The sequence below is a fragment of the Hylobates moloch genome, unplaced genomic scaffold, assembly GCF_009828535.3.
Source record: "Hylobates moloch isolate HMO894 unplaced genomic scaffold, HMol_V3 SCAFFOLD_15, whole genome shotgun sequence".
Lineage (NCBI taxonomy): Eukaryota > Metazoa > Chordata > Mammalia > Primates > Hylobatidae > Hylobates > Hylobates moloch.
The window spans coordinates 46,476,539-46,488,702 of NW_026652290.1; the positions used below are offsets into that span (position 1 = coordinate 46,476,539).

Below are 12,164 nucleotides of genomic sequence, written 5' to 3' on the forward strand. Positions count from 1 at the left end.
GCAGCACATTCATGTCCCTATGTGATACTGTGCCCAGCCTGTGCCTGACACACACAGAAGACAGGGGTGGACACAGCTGGCTCAGACAACAGCCAGCCAGTTCCAGCTCCAGCCACAGCAAGGTGAGGCCAGCAAGGCAGGGCACCAGGCTGGGGTGTGACTGGATCTGATATTTCCAAAAATACACATGTGGTCACCAAGGGGAACACTCATGGCCTTCCTGACATAGACACTGCATTTCAATACTAATTTAATTTAATGATGGGAAGCCCCAGAATTCCTGCAGTCCTGGGTCCACTGAGAGCCTTGGTGTGGCCCTGCACTCATGACTTCACATCATACCCTCCTTAGTGACTGTGCACTGGGCAGGAAGGCTGCCTAATCCCCATAAGGCCTGTGGGGACCAGGGAAGAAAGCAGTCCTAACCACCGCCCCAGGGGTCCGGCCTCTAGAGGACCGGAGCTCAGCTCCTCAGAGGCGCAGTTAGCCCTGGAATTGCTCATTGGTGCCTCTGGCTGACAGTCCATGAGGGCTTGGGGAAGAGGGAGGCAGGGCATCCAGCACACCATGAAATGGGGCTCCCTGCCCCTGTCCCGGGCCGGGGATCTCAGCCTTCACTTAGTCTCTGCTGCTCAGGTCACTCCTAAATCATAGGGTCCCACAGAAGGTCCAGGAACTGTCATGGGGTGAAGGGAGGCCTTTGGGGCAAGAATCCCTTTGAATCTGAGCTGAGCTGTCCCTTTTATCCATCAAGGGGCACTGGACTTGTAAGACTTATTGGAAAGTCTGTGGTGAGACTGCTGTGATGCTACCACCTGTGTCTAGGTATGTGACAGTAGAGCCGCTGACCTGGGGAGGGAGGGGCCTTGCCCAGGTTCCCAGCCTAGAGCAACATCAAGCATCCGGCTCCAGCCCACACTGTCTCCTGCAGAGGCCACCCACGCCAGCGAGCCCAGCCCAGCAGTCCCCAGGCCAGCAGCCTCTGGGCTCCTGACCCTACAGGGCACGGGATGAAGAAAGCCCAACACTACCAAATGTGGGCCACGTGCATCTTCCCTTCCCACTAACTCCTAGGACACAGGTAGTGATGTGTAGCTGTGGGGGAATGTTGCCTGGGTCATTTTGGACAAGAAGTAAGGCGAATGTACACTCCGAAAGTGCCTCCTCCTAGGCATCATGCTACCTGACTTCAAACTGTACTACAAGGCTACAGTAACCAAAACAGCATGGTACTGGTACCAAAACAGATATATAGACCAATGGAACAGAACAGAGGCCTCAGAAATAACACCACACATCTACAACCATCTGGTCTTTGACAAACCTGACAAAAACAAGAAATGGGGAAAGGATTCCCTATTTAATAAATGGTGCTGGGAAAACTGGCTAGCCGTATGTAGAAAGGTGAAACTGAATCTCTTCCTTACACCTTATACAAAAATTAATTCAAGATGGATTAGAGACTTAAATGTTAGACCGAAAACCATAAAAACCCTAGAAGAAAACCTAGGCAATACCATTCAGGACACAGGCATGGGCGAGGACTTCATGACTAAAACACCAAAAGCAATAGCAACAAAAGTCAAAATAGACAAATGGGATCGAAGTAAACTAAAGAGCTTCTGCATGACAAAATAAACTACCATCAGAGTGAACAGGCAACCTACAGAATGGGAGAAAATTTTTGCAATCTACCCATCTGACAAAGGGCTGATATCCAGAATCTACAAAGAACTTAAACAAATTTACAAGAAAAAAAAAAACAACCCCTTCAAAAAGTGGGCAAAGGATATGAACAGACACTTCTCAAAAGAAGACATTTATGCAGCCAACAGACACATGAAAAAATGCTCATCATCACTGGCCATCAGAGAAATGCAAATCAATACCACAATGAGATACCATCTCACACCAGTTAGAATGGCGATCATTAAAAAGTCAGGAAACAACAGGTGCTGGAGAGGATGTGGAGAAATAGGAACACCTTTACACTGTTGGTAGGAGTGTAAATCAGTTCAACCATTGTGGAAGACAGTGTGGCGATTCCTCAGGGATCTAGAACTAGAATTACCATTTGACCCAGCAATCCCATTACTGGGTATATACCCAAAGGATTATAAATCATGCTGCTATAAAGACACATGCACACGTATGTTTATTGCTGCACTATTCACAACAGCAAAGACTTGGAACCAACCCAAATGTCCATCAATGATAGACTGGATTAAGAAAATGTGGCACATATACACCATGGAATACTACTCAGCCATAAAAAGGACGAGTTCATGTCCTTTGCAGGGACATGGATGAAGCTGGAAACCATCGTTCTCAGCAAACTATCACAAGGACAGAAAACCAAACACTGCATGTTCTCACTCACAGGTGGGAACTGAACAATGAGATCACTTGGATACAGGGTGGGGAACATTACACATCAGGGCCTGTTGGAGGCTGGGAGGCTGGGGGAGGGATGGCATTAGGAGAAATACCTAATGTAAACGATGAGTTGATGAGTGCAGCAAACCAACATGACACATGTATACCTATTTATCAAACCCGCACGTTGTGCACATGTACCCTAGAGCTTAAAGTATAATAATAATAATAATTAAAAAAGAAAGAAAGCGCCTCCTCCATGCCTGACACTGCCTTACAAGCTCTGTGCACACTCACACATGCAGTCTCCCAACAGCTCAGGGCAGTGGGTCCTCTCACTGTGGACTTGGACCAGGGCAGCTGCCTCCACTTTGGGCTCCTGACACCTGTCCTGTAAGAGGCTGGGACACACACGACCATCTCCAGTGGTCCCCAAGGCCCTGCAGTTGTAGATGCATTCAGGGCAGGTGTGCCGGTGTTCAGAAAGGTCCTGGCTCAGCCGGTCCCCGGCCCTCAGTTTCCTCGTCGATGAAACGAGCCTGCTGATGAGGACAAGATTGGGATATGCATAAAGTGCCCCCAAAGACAGAGCACTCTCTAGAGGTTGGTTCCTATCACTGTCAACAGCATCCCAGATCTGGAAAGCCTGCTCAAGGAGCTGCACGAGACCTGAGGGACTGGCAGTTTACAAAGGGCAGCAGGCCCAGCCAGGGAACAGGGCACCCAGCACACCCACGGCATCACCACTGCTGGCCCCAGCAAAGGTGGGAGAGGGTGTTGGGGGGAAGGAGAGCAAGAGAATCAGCAGGAAGGATCACAATGGCCCCTTGGGCCTGCTCCAAGCCAAGAGGTAGCTGCAGACCCAACAGGCCCCAAGGTGACCTTTGTAAGACCAGGCCCCTGGTGGTCCCCTTGGCCCCGCAGTTAGAGACGCTTTCTGGGCAGGTGCGCAGAAGGAATGTGCAGAGTGTTTGGGTTCACCTCCCAGAAGGGAGGAGCAAGGGCAGTGGGCCAGACCCTGCACATCCTGGTTCTAGGCATTCTCCTCTTCCCCATCACACCTCACACCTCTGCTGTCCCCAGGCCCATAACCCAGTCTCCCTGCCTCCGCCCCAGCCAGAGGGACCCTCCCAGCAGAGGGCACCGTCCCAGAGCTACTGTAAAGGTAGGGCCAAGACTCCATGTTACCTGTGCTGCCTGGCATAAAACGCGTGTCCAATAAGTGCGTGCTATGGTGGCATATAACTTACATTTACTAAACAGCTGCTGCTTGCCAGGCAGTGTTGGGCATACTGTGAGGCCCTAAGTGTAGAGAGACACACCCCTGCTGCTCTGAGAGAGCCCACGGCAGGGCGGGACAGGAACACAGAAAATCTGAGGGCAGTGTTATCTAACACAACCTGAGGGGGCAGGGAGAGGGCAGGGTCCGGGAGAGTTCCCAGGGGAGACGGTACCTCTGCTCCCCAGCCCTCACTTATAGGTGAGGAAACCACTCAGAGAGAAGTGACTTGTCCACGTGAAGTGGCACTCCCAGCCCTCGGCCAGCACTCCTCCTAGAACAGCGTCCTCCACTTCTGTGCTACTGATACGGGGTCAGATACCTCTCTGTGCTGGGGCCGTCCTGTGCACTGCAAGATGGTGAGCAGCACCCCTGGCCTGTAACCCCCAGATTCCAGTAGCACCTCCCCAGCTGTGACAGGCAAAAATGTCTCTCGACGTTGCCAAATGTCCCTGCGGGGTAAAACTGCCCGCCCTTGGTTGAGAGCCGCATGGAAATCTGAGCCGAGCTAAGAGAAGCAGTGGCCAAAGCCGAGCCTCATGCCCGGCTTTGTGACCAGATGTGGTCACAAAGCTCTGGGTCGGGGCTGCATCAGCCTCGCAACAGCGCCCAGGCTCGCCCGCCTGCATCCACTTCTGTTTGCCCTCCCCTTCTGAATTTCTGAGATCCGAGTTCCTCTTTCAACTTTTCCGAAGTGTTTTTGGCTCAGCACCCCCTCTGGCTAAAGTGGATACTGGGAGGTATTATTATCCCCATTCTACAGATGAGGAAGGTGAAGCTCAAGGAGGTTAAACGTAGAGAAGTCACCTGGTAAGCAGGTGGCCAAACCAGGCTGGAACGGAGGGAAACCCAGTGTGCTAGACCAGGCAGGGCCTGTGGGTCAGGATGCCCGGCTCCAGCCCAATGCTGGCTGCCTCCCACCCTGGCCTCTGAATCCGATCTGATCCCAGAAGGCCCTTCAAGGGGGAGCTGAACTGGACCACAGGGCCGCATCCGGTGAGGGCCTGGTGTCAGCTGCTCTTCCTCTGGGATCAGTTCTGTGTGGAGTGCTGGGGGAGGCCCCCACTCAGGTTCTCTGCATGGAAAGCATCTCTTTCTCTTCCCAGGGCCTTGCCTCCTGTACAGTCTTGGCAACTCAGTCACTTTGTGCATAGGGCTCAATCCTCCCACTAGGAGACGAATCCAATCCTGCCCAGCTGGGAGGCCCTTACAGCCCCCACCCCAACAGACACTCTCAGTGTTTGCTCACTAACCCATACAGCTAATGGTGGGACTATAGGCATTGGGACAGAGTGCCAGGTTTAGGGGGCAGATGCCTGGGAACCCCCAAATCACTGAAGCAACAACCTGACAGGCTGCACACCCTCTTCAGCCATGGACCGGAGGCCTCCTGCAGGGCGACCAGGCTGTTATCAACTCCACAAGGAAAGCATCTGGCCTTCCTGTCTCCCTCCTGGACATGTCTGGTCGCCAGTTGTGATGACCAGGGGAGGTCTGGCATTGCCAGTGGGTCAGGGCCCTGGCTGGCCCCCTGGCCAGCCCCTAAGTGGCAACAGGATGTCCCTGAACTGGAAGGCAGGGGAGGGAGGGCTGGGGGGAAAGGCAAGGGAGGGAGGACGAGGGGAAAAGGTAGGGGAGGGAGGGCAGGGGAAGTTTACAGGCCACTGGCAAATGTGGGGACATGGCACTGTGAGACTCCTTCGAGAGCTAGGGAGGGACAGAGGGCTGGAGAGGGAGGGCTAGGGGGGAAGGCTGGTCGGGAAGCATGGAGATTCCAGGATGGGCTGCTAAGTCTGGTGCTGGGTCTTGTCCTCAGGAGACCTGGAGCCTGGATATTCAGGGTCCACAACCAGCTTGTCAGCAGCCTCTGACCCCGGGGCCACTCCCTCCCTCCCCTGGCTACTCCTCCTCCCCTGTCCTCCAGGACACAGCTCTCCAGTGTTCCTGACCCTGCTGTTTCTCCCTGACCTGCTAACAAATGCTGGAGGGCCCCAGGATTGGGCCCTTGAATCTGGTCCCCTTTCTGTCCTACCCACTTCTTGTTTGTTTTGAGAGAGTCTTGCTCTGTTGCCCAGGCTGGAGTGCAGTGGCGTGATCTTGGCAAACTGCATTCCGGGTTCAAGTGATTCTCTTGCCTCAGCCTCCCAAGTAGCTGAAATTACAGGCGCCCACCACTATGCCCAGCTAATTTTTGTATTTTTAGTACAGACGGTGTTTCACCATGTTGGCCAGGCTGGTCTTGAACTCCTGACCTCAAGTGATCTGCCCACCTTGGCCTCCCAAAGTGCTGGGATTTTAGGCCTGATCCACCGCACCTGGCCTGTCCTACCCACTTCTCTGGTGATTCCCCCAGTCTCACAGTGCTATATCCCTACATTTGCCAGTGGCCTGTAAACTTTCTCAGCCAGACTACTCCCATAAATTCCTGACATGTACATCCCAACACCTCCTTCATGGCTCCAGTTGGATCTTTTTTTATTTTTATTTTTTGTAGAGACAGGGTCTTGCTATGTTGATGAGGTTGGTCTGGAACTCCTGGCCTCCCGTGATCCTCCCACGTCAGCCTCTCAAAGTGCTGGGATTACAGGCATGAGCCAGGGCGGTCCCTGCAGACCTCTGAGCCACAGAGCTATACGATAGTAAATTTGTTTTGGTTTCAGGCATGACATCTGTGGGAATCTGTCACAGCAGTGATAGAAAATTAATACATCCCAAACTTACCAGGTCCAAATGGAGCTGCTGAGCTTCCCACAAACCTGCACCCCGCCCCAGGCTTCCCCATCTCAATAGATGGCCGCTGTACCTTCTAGGTGCTCAGGCCAATCTTCCAGACTCCTCCCTTCCTCTCATGCCCCACTGCAAACCAACAGCTCTCCCCGGGAAATGCATCTGGAACTGGTGACTTCCCCCAACCCCAATGCTGTCTCCCTCCTGGATGGCTGCAAATGCCTCTCGTAGGATCTGCTTCCCCTGGTGCCTTGCACCCCAAGTCTGCTCTCGACACAGCAGCCAGCGGGACCCTGCGGAAATGCAAAGCCACTTCACTCCTCTTCTCAGAACCTTCTGATGGCTCCGGGTTTCTCCCACAGTAAAAGCCAATGTCCTTGTGGAGGTCCATCCCTGGCCAGGGCAGTAGTCTTCAGGCTTGAGTATGTCCCCAGCACCCGGAGCTGGGGAAGAGAGAAGCTGCTGGGCCCAAGCCCAGACTTTCTGAGTCCGCAGGTTTGGGGTAGGGGCCTGAAGATGCATTTCTACCAAGCTCCTGGGCTGCTGCTGCTGCTGTTGACCCAGAGCACACGTTGAGAGCCCCTGTCCTCGAAGGCCTTGCGCCTGAACTCCCAACTCTGGCTTCAGAGTTCGCTCACCCCTGATGACACTGAACATTGCTCAGGAGAAGTGGCTGCAGTGACTCCCCCATGAAGTCACCCAGAGAAACGGACTGATGGGGGACCCAGGAAAGAGAGTCCCCCAAGAAACTCCTAAAAATCCCAGTGCCTGGGATCCACCCAGAGATTTAGAGTTCAATGCCCCAGGGTGGGCACGGTGGGTATTTTTTAAAGTTCCCAGGTGATTACGATGATAATGTACAGCTCAGTGAAGAGCCCACTGGTCCCCCCCTCCACTGCCACGGCTCCTCACTCACTCAGCTCCACCCACCTACCCTGATGACACCGAGCACAGCCCACCTCCAGCTTCTGTGCTCTCTGCAGCAGCCCCCACCCCTGCTGCTCCGGGCCCCCTGCTCGGTGCCCATCCAGGCAGTAGCTCTCACAGGACCTGGCCTCAGGCTCACCAGCAGGGGCTGGAGCAGAGAGGATAGGAGAAGGCTCCAGTTCTCCCTCTTGGTCAGCAGGTTCCCTCATGAATTTAACAAATCCTCCCCGAGCTGCTGCCTGGTGCCAGGCACTGTTATAGGCACAGGGTGCTAACATGACCAGGACAAAGTCCCTGCCCTCAGCTGGGGGAGACAGACCACGAACTAATGACCATGAACTAATGATAAAGAAGCTGAGATACCAGTATCTTAAAGGGAGTGACAAGGCTGTGGAGAAAAATCAAGTGTGTAAGGGAGTCTCTGCTCCTACAAGGAATGTGCTAGGAGCCCAGAGCCACAGAGGGACGAGGAGGACCTTTATGTCACCAGCACATCAGGAATGCTGCCCGCCGGGGCCCACCAATACCCTCCACCAGCAAGGCTCCACGGAGAGCCACAGGGGCGAGACTTCGAACACTTTGGGAACGCAGATCCCCTTGAGAACCGTATTTCAGCACTCCAGGAAGAAGCACCAAACACACAATCCTGCCCATAATTTCAGGAGCTTTATGGACCTTCTGGGCTGGGACCCCACTGTGTTAAACATGGAGTATCAGGCACCATAGCCCTTCAGATGCAGACCCCACCCCCAGCCCAGCCCCACAGGGTCCAGGTCCCAAAGCCAAGAAGAGATCCCCCTGATGGCCTTCGGGGCCGTCCCAGCAGCTCCAAGCTCTCACACTCTTGCCGAGGCGAGGCTCCTGGATGGCAGGCAGCTTCTTCATCTCTGATATCCTGTAGGTCACCAGGGAAGGAGGAATCCTAATTAAGCAGACAGGATGAGGACTGCCTTTCTGCCACCCAGAGTCTGTCACACTGAGGCTAGCCTGGCCTCTGGCCAGGCCCATGCCCTGCTGCCCATTGATTTGCCCTGGTGGTCAGGACAGCCATGCTACCACCCCGGGCTTAGCCCCCTTGTCCATGGATCAAGGGGCGAGCTTCCTGCTCCATTACTGCTCAGGAAAAGTGACTGAGGTGACTCTTCCATGAAGTCATCCAGGGAAAGGGACTGATGGGGGACCCAGGGCAGAGAGGAAGGCTTTTTGACTGCTGCATGTATTTCTAGAAGGCTGCATCCCCAGAACCCAGATCCATTAGTTCCTAACAATCCCCAGGGCACCATAACTCTGATCTATTACAGATGAGAACCACGGAGGCTCAGAGAGGACAAGAGACCACTCTGACTGCACACGCGCAGGCTTGGAGCGGAGCTAGGGCAACAGTCCCCTTCCGGCCTCCAGCGGCACTGAGGATAGCTCACATCCAGGCTGGTGGGACAGCCTGGGCTCCTCACAGCTCATCTGACAGTTCCTTAGACACTGCCTGGCCAATGGGAGCTTCCAGGCCCTCGGCTGGCTAACACCATTCCCCACCAACAGAGCATCTGGAACTCACGACGCCCTCCCACTGACGGGGGTGGGGGTGTCTGAGTGAGAGAATGGCTGCAACCATGAATCAGTGCTGTTATTGTGAGTATCACTCACATACTCATTGCTAGTATCCCTGATAAGCACAGCTCACAAAGCCTGCACATTTATTATCCATGCAATCCCCACTGACTGGTTCAAGCCTGCCACAGCCCTAGTGAGCAGGAATTCTTATCAGCCCCACTTTACAGATGGTGAACTGAGGCTTGGACTGTTTAAGGGATTTTTACAGCCAGTTTATGAAGGTGACAGGATCTCAGCACAGGCCTGGCTGACTCTGAGGCTCTGAGCTCCCCCAACTGGATCAAGACCTCAGAACTCCAGGGGTATGAGTGGGCACATACACCAGAAAACGGAGACTCATGGGAGCCTGAATGGGGTTTTTGGCAGGTGGAATAAACCATCTGTCGTCTTGTGCATATTGTCCACCTTGCAAAGAAACCTCCTCAGAAATCACAAAGGCAAACTTCACACTGCCCCCGACTGTGGGTGAACCCGCTGTTAGGAAGGTCTGAGGTACTAAGTGAAGTGAGGCTGGCTGTTGCTCCTGGCCACTGGAGGCCCCAAGGATCAGGGAAGAGCAATGGAGAGATCACGGCTTCCCTGGGCACCAGCCACCCCCCACGCCCACCCCAGCCTCCAGATGGGGAAAGAAAACGGGACAAGGGGACAGGGGATGGCAATCCCTGCAAGAGGCACGGTCTTCTGAGGCATAGCAGCACAGGACGCTCACCCCTCCACACTCTGCCCCAATCCCAGCACCTGTATTTTCCACGAAGTTCCCTGTCACAGATTCCCCCTGCCAGGGCCAGCATCCGGCCGAGCGAAGGCCCAGCCTGGGACACTTTCTTCCCCATCTCCAATCCAAAGCTCCTGGTGGCACCCCTCTGAACTACCTGGAGCAAGCCCTTTCTCTCTGGGCCTCATACACTCACCAAGAGAGAAGGTGTGGCAGAGCCCAGTGGCTTCTGAGGGGCATGTGGCTGTGGACTTTGGGGAAAGAGCCAGCCCTGGACACCAAAGGTAGAATGGAGGGAAGCCTTGCTTCCTGCCCCTTCCCGCCCTCAGCAGCCCTTCGCAGGAACTCGGGGCACATCCCCATGCCCGAGGGGCTGCTGGGCAGCTCCCAGGCAGGGGCAGCCTCGCTCTCTCTCATTCTCAGGCCTCTGGGTCTCAGTACTGAGAGCTGGAGCCCGGCAAGGTCAGCAGAGTGCTGGGGCAGGCAGGATGCTCACGTCCTCGGAGGGGGCAGCAGGGACGAGAACAGGACGAGATAGCCCCTTCTCCACGGCCCAGAGGTGCAGGGCCTTTTTGAACAGGGGAAAAGCTACATCCCTGGCTTCAGGGTCCCCTTCAGAACCAGGTGTACCATGGAAGGGCCCCAGGGGGCCGTCAGTGTCTGATCCAAGTGTGGGTCTGTCTCCTCAGTTAATATTTTATTGAGACAGAAATGTGGCGCCTGCGGGTTTGGTTACTGATCCCATGGGCTTGAACCTTGCTTGGGGAGGGGTAACTGGATGCCAGGTGCGGGGCGAAAGGGGAGGCCCCATCACACGGCAGAGGCCTCAAATCTCTCCCCACTGCCGGCTGCCAGGTGCCCTGGGCTGAGGGTCCTTCCTGTCATCTGCACCCTGCGCCACCTCCCGCTACAGGGCGACCCAAGCCGGTGTGCTCACCAAGAGCGCTCGGACTGCAGGCCTAGGACGGCAGGGGCTGTCCGCTCAAGGTGTCACCAGGCGCCTCGCTCACACCCAGCCCAAGCGCTGCGGCATCGTCCCCTCTGGGGCTTCCTGGAGCCCAGGCCCTCTACGTCTCCTTAGTCCCAGGCCCAACCCTCCGGAGCCGGGAGGGGGCGGCGGCCCAGGCCGCTCCTCGCCAGACCAGTGCATCCCGGCGTGCGGGTGCTGGTCCCTCCCTCCAGACCACTGGTCTCCCGCGGAGGCGGCGGAGGGGCGAGTGGCCACGCGTTACCTTCCATGGATATGGGCTCCAGGATGCCGAACTGCTTGAGGACGGCGATGAACAGCAGCACCACCACGGCCATGGCGCACAGCTCCATGCCCTGGATGCCCATGGCGAGCTGGACTGCCTGGGGCCCTGGGGCCCGGGCGCACCCCTCGCCCGCGCGCTGCCTCGGAGGCGCCAGGGCCCGTGCAGCCCGCACGGCCTCTCGGGGGCGGCGACGGCTCACATGCCCCCAGCAGGCGGGGCTGCGGGGTTGGCTGGGCCGGGGCCCCGCAGAGGGCGGCGGCGGCGAGCGGGTCAGGCCGGAGGCTGGACGCGGCGGCTGGACGCGGCGGCCGAGCCCGAGCGCAACTTTCCGAGTCAGCCGGCAAACTTCGAGGCGCGGCGGCGCGAAACGCAGCGCGGACGGCCAGCGCGGGCCAGCGGCGCCTCCATGCCCGGCGCGGGCGCCGCGCCTCTGTCGCCCCCTCTCCAGCCCCGCGGGCGCGGGGTCGCGGGGGCGCGGCGGCGGCGGCGGGGGTCCCGGGCACTCCCGGCCGCCCCAGCCTCCATCGCCGCTCTCCGCGCGCTCATTGGCCTAGGCGCGGCGGCCACTCCGGGAGGCGTCCCTGCGGCCCCCCCGCGCCAGCCCGGGAAAGGCGGAGGGAGCCGGCCCCGCCCCGCCCGGCACGGGCCAGCCCGGGACGGAGTCTGGCGCGTCGCCACCGCTGCTCCGCCAGCCCCCGGAGGCCGCGCGGTCGGCGGTTTCTCCCACGCGCAGGATGGGGGCCGAGGGGCTGGCGAGGGGCCGGGAGCCCGAGAGGAGGGGGCGGTGGCTGCGCTCTCCCGGGGAGGCGCTGAGCCGGGCCCGCCCCGCCCCACTGGCCCGCGCGGAGTCGGCAGCGGGGGATCCGGGAAGCCCCACTCCCGGGCGCATTTCACGCAACCCGGGTCCTCCGCCAGAGATTAAACTGGGCCCGGGCTGGCCCCCTTTGAAAATGCAGAAGTTGGTCTCCAAAGTTCTCCCGTTCCGGAAACCCGCGTGCGCTCGGGGCTTTAGGGGAAGTGTGGGCTTTGGCCCTGGCGTCTGCGGAACGGAGCTTAGTCGCTGACTTTGCTGCGTGACCTTGGTGGAGTCACGGACTCGCAGCGGACGCCGCCGCCTGCTCCGCAGAGAGGGGGAGACGCCCGCCTTCGGGCGGCGGGGAAGAGCTAAGCGGATGCGGAGTGCCACGCATGGGCAGGGCAAGGGCATGCTTATTCGTTTGTGGGTGGCTTTCTTCCTGCCGGGGGCTGGTAAAGGAGGGGAAGCCGCTAAAAGAAA

At 57.3% G+C, this 12,164-nt stretch overlaps 1 protein-coding gene across 2 annotated transcripts in view; it reads right to left on the bottom strand.

Moving 5' to 3' along the window:
• Positions 1-12,164, bottom strand: part of KCNIP3 (potassium voltage-gated channel interacting protein 3) — a 91,115-nt gene that overhangs the window by 30,479 nt on the left and 48,472 nt on the right. Inside the window, exon 1 of one of the 2 annotated variants that reach the window (XM_058428897.1) lies at positions 10,868-10,970. The exons of the other annotated variant lie outside the window; for it this stretch is intronic. Within the exon in view, the coding sequence (XP_058284880.1) occupies positions 10,868-10,970 (103 nt within the window). Of the gene's footprint in view, positions 1-10,867; positions 10,971-12,164 lie in introns of those variants that run through there. 2 annotated transcript variants of the gene reach the window in all.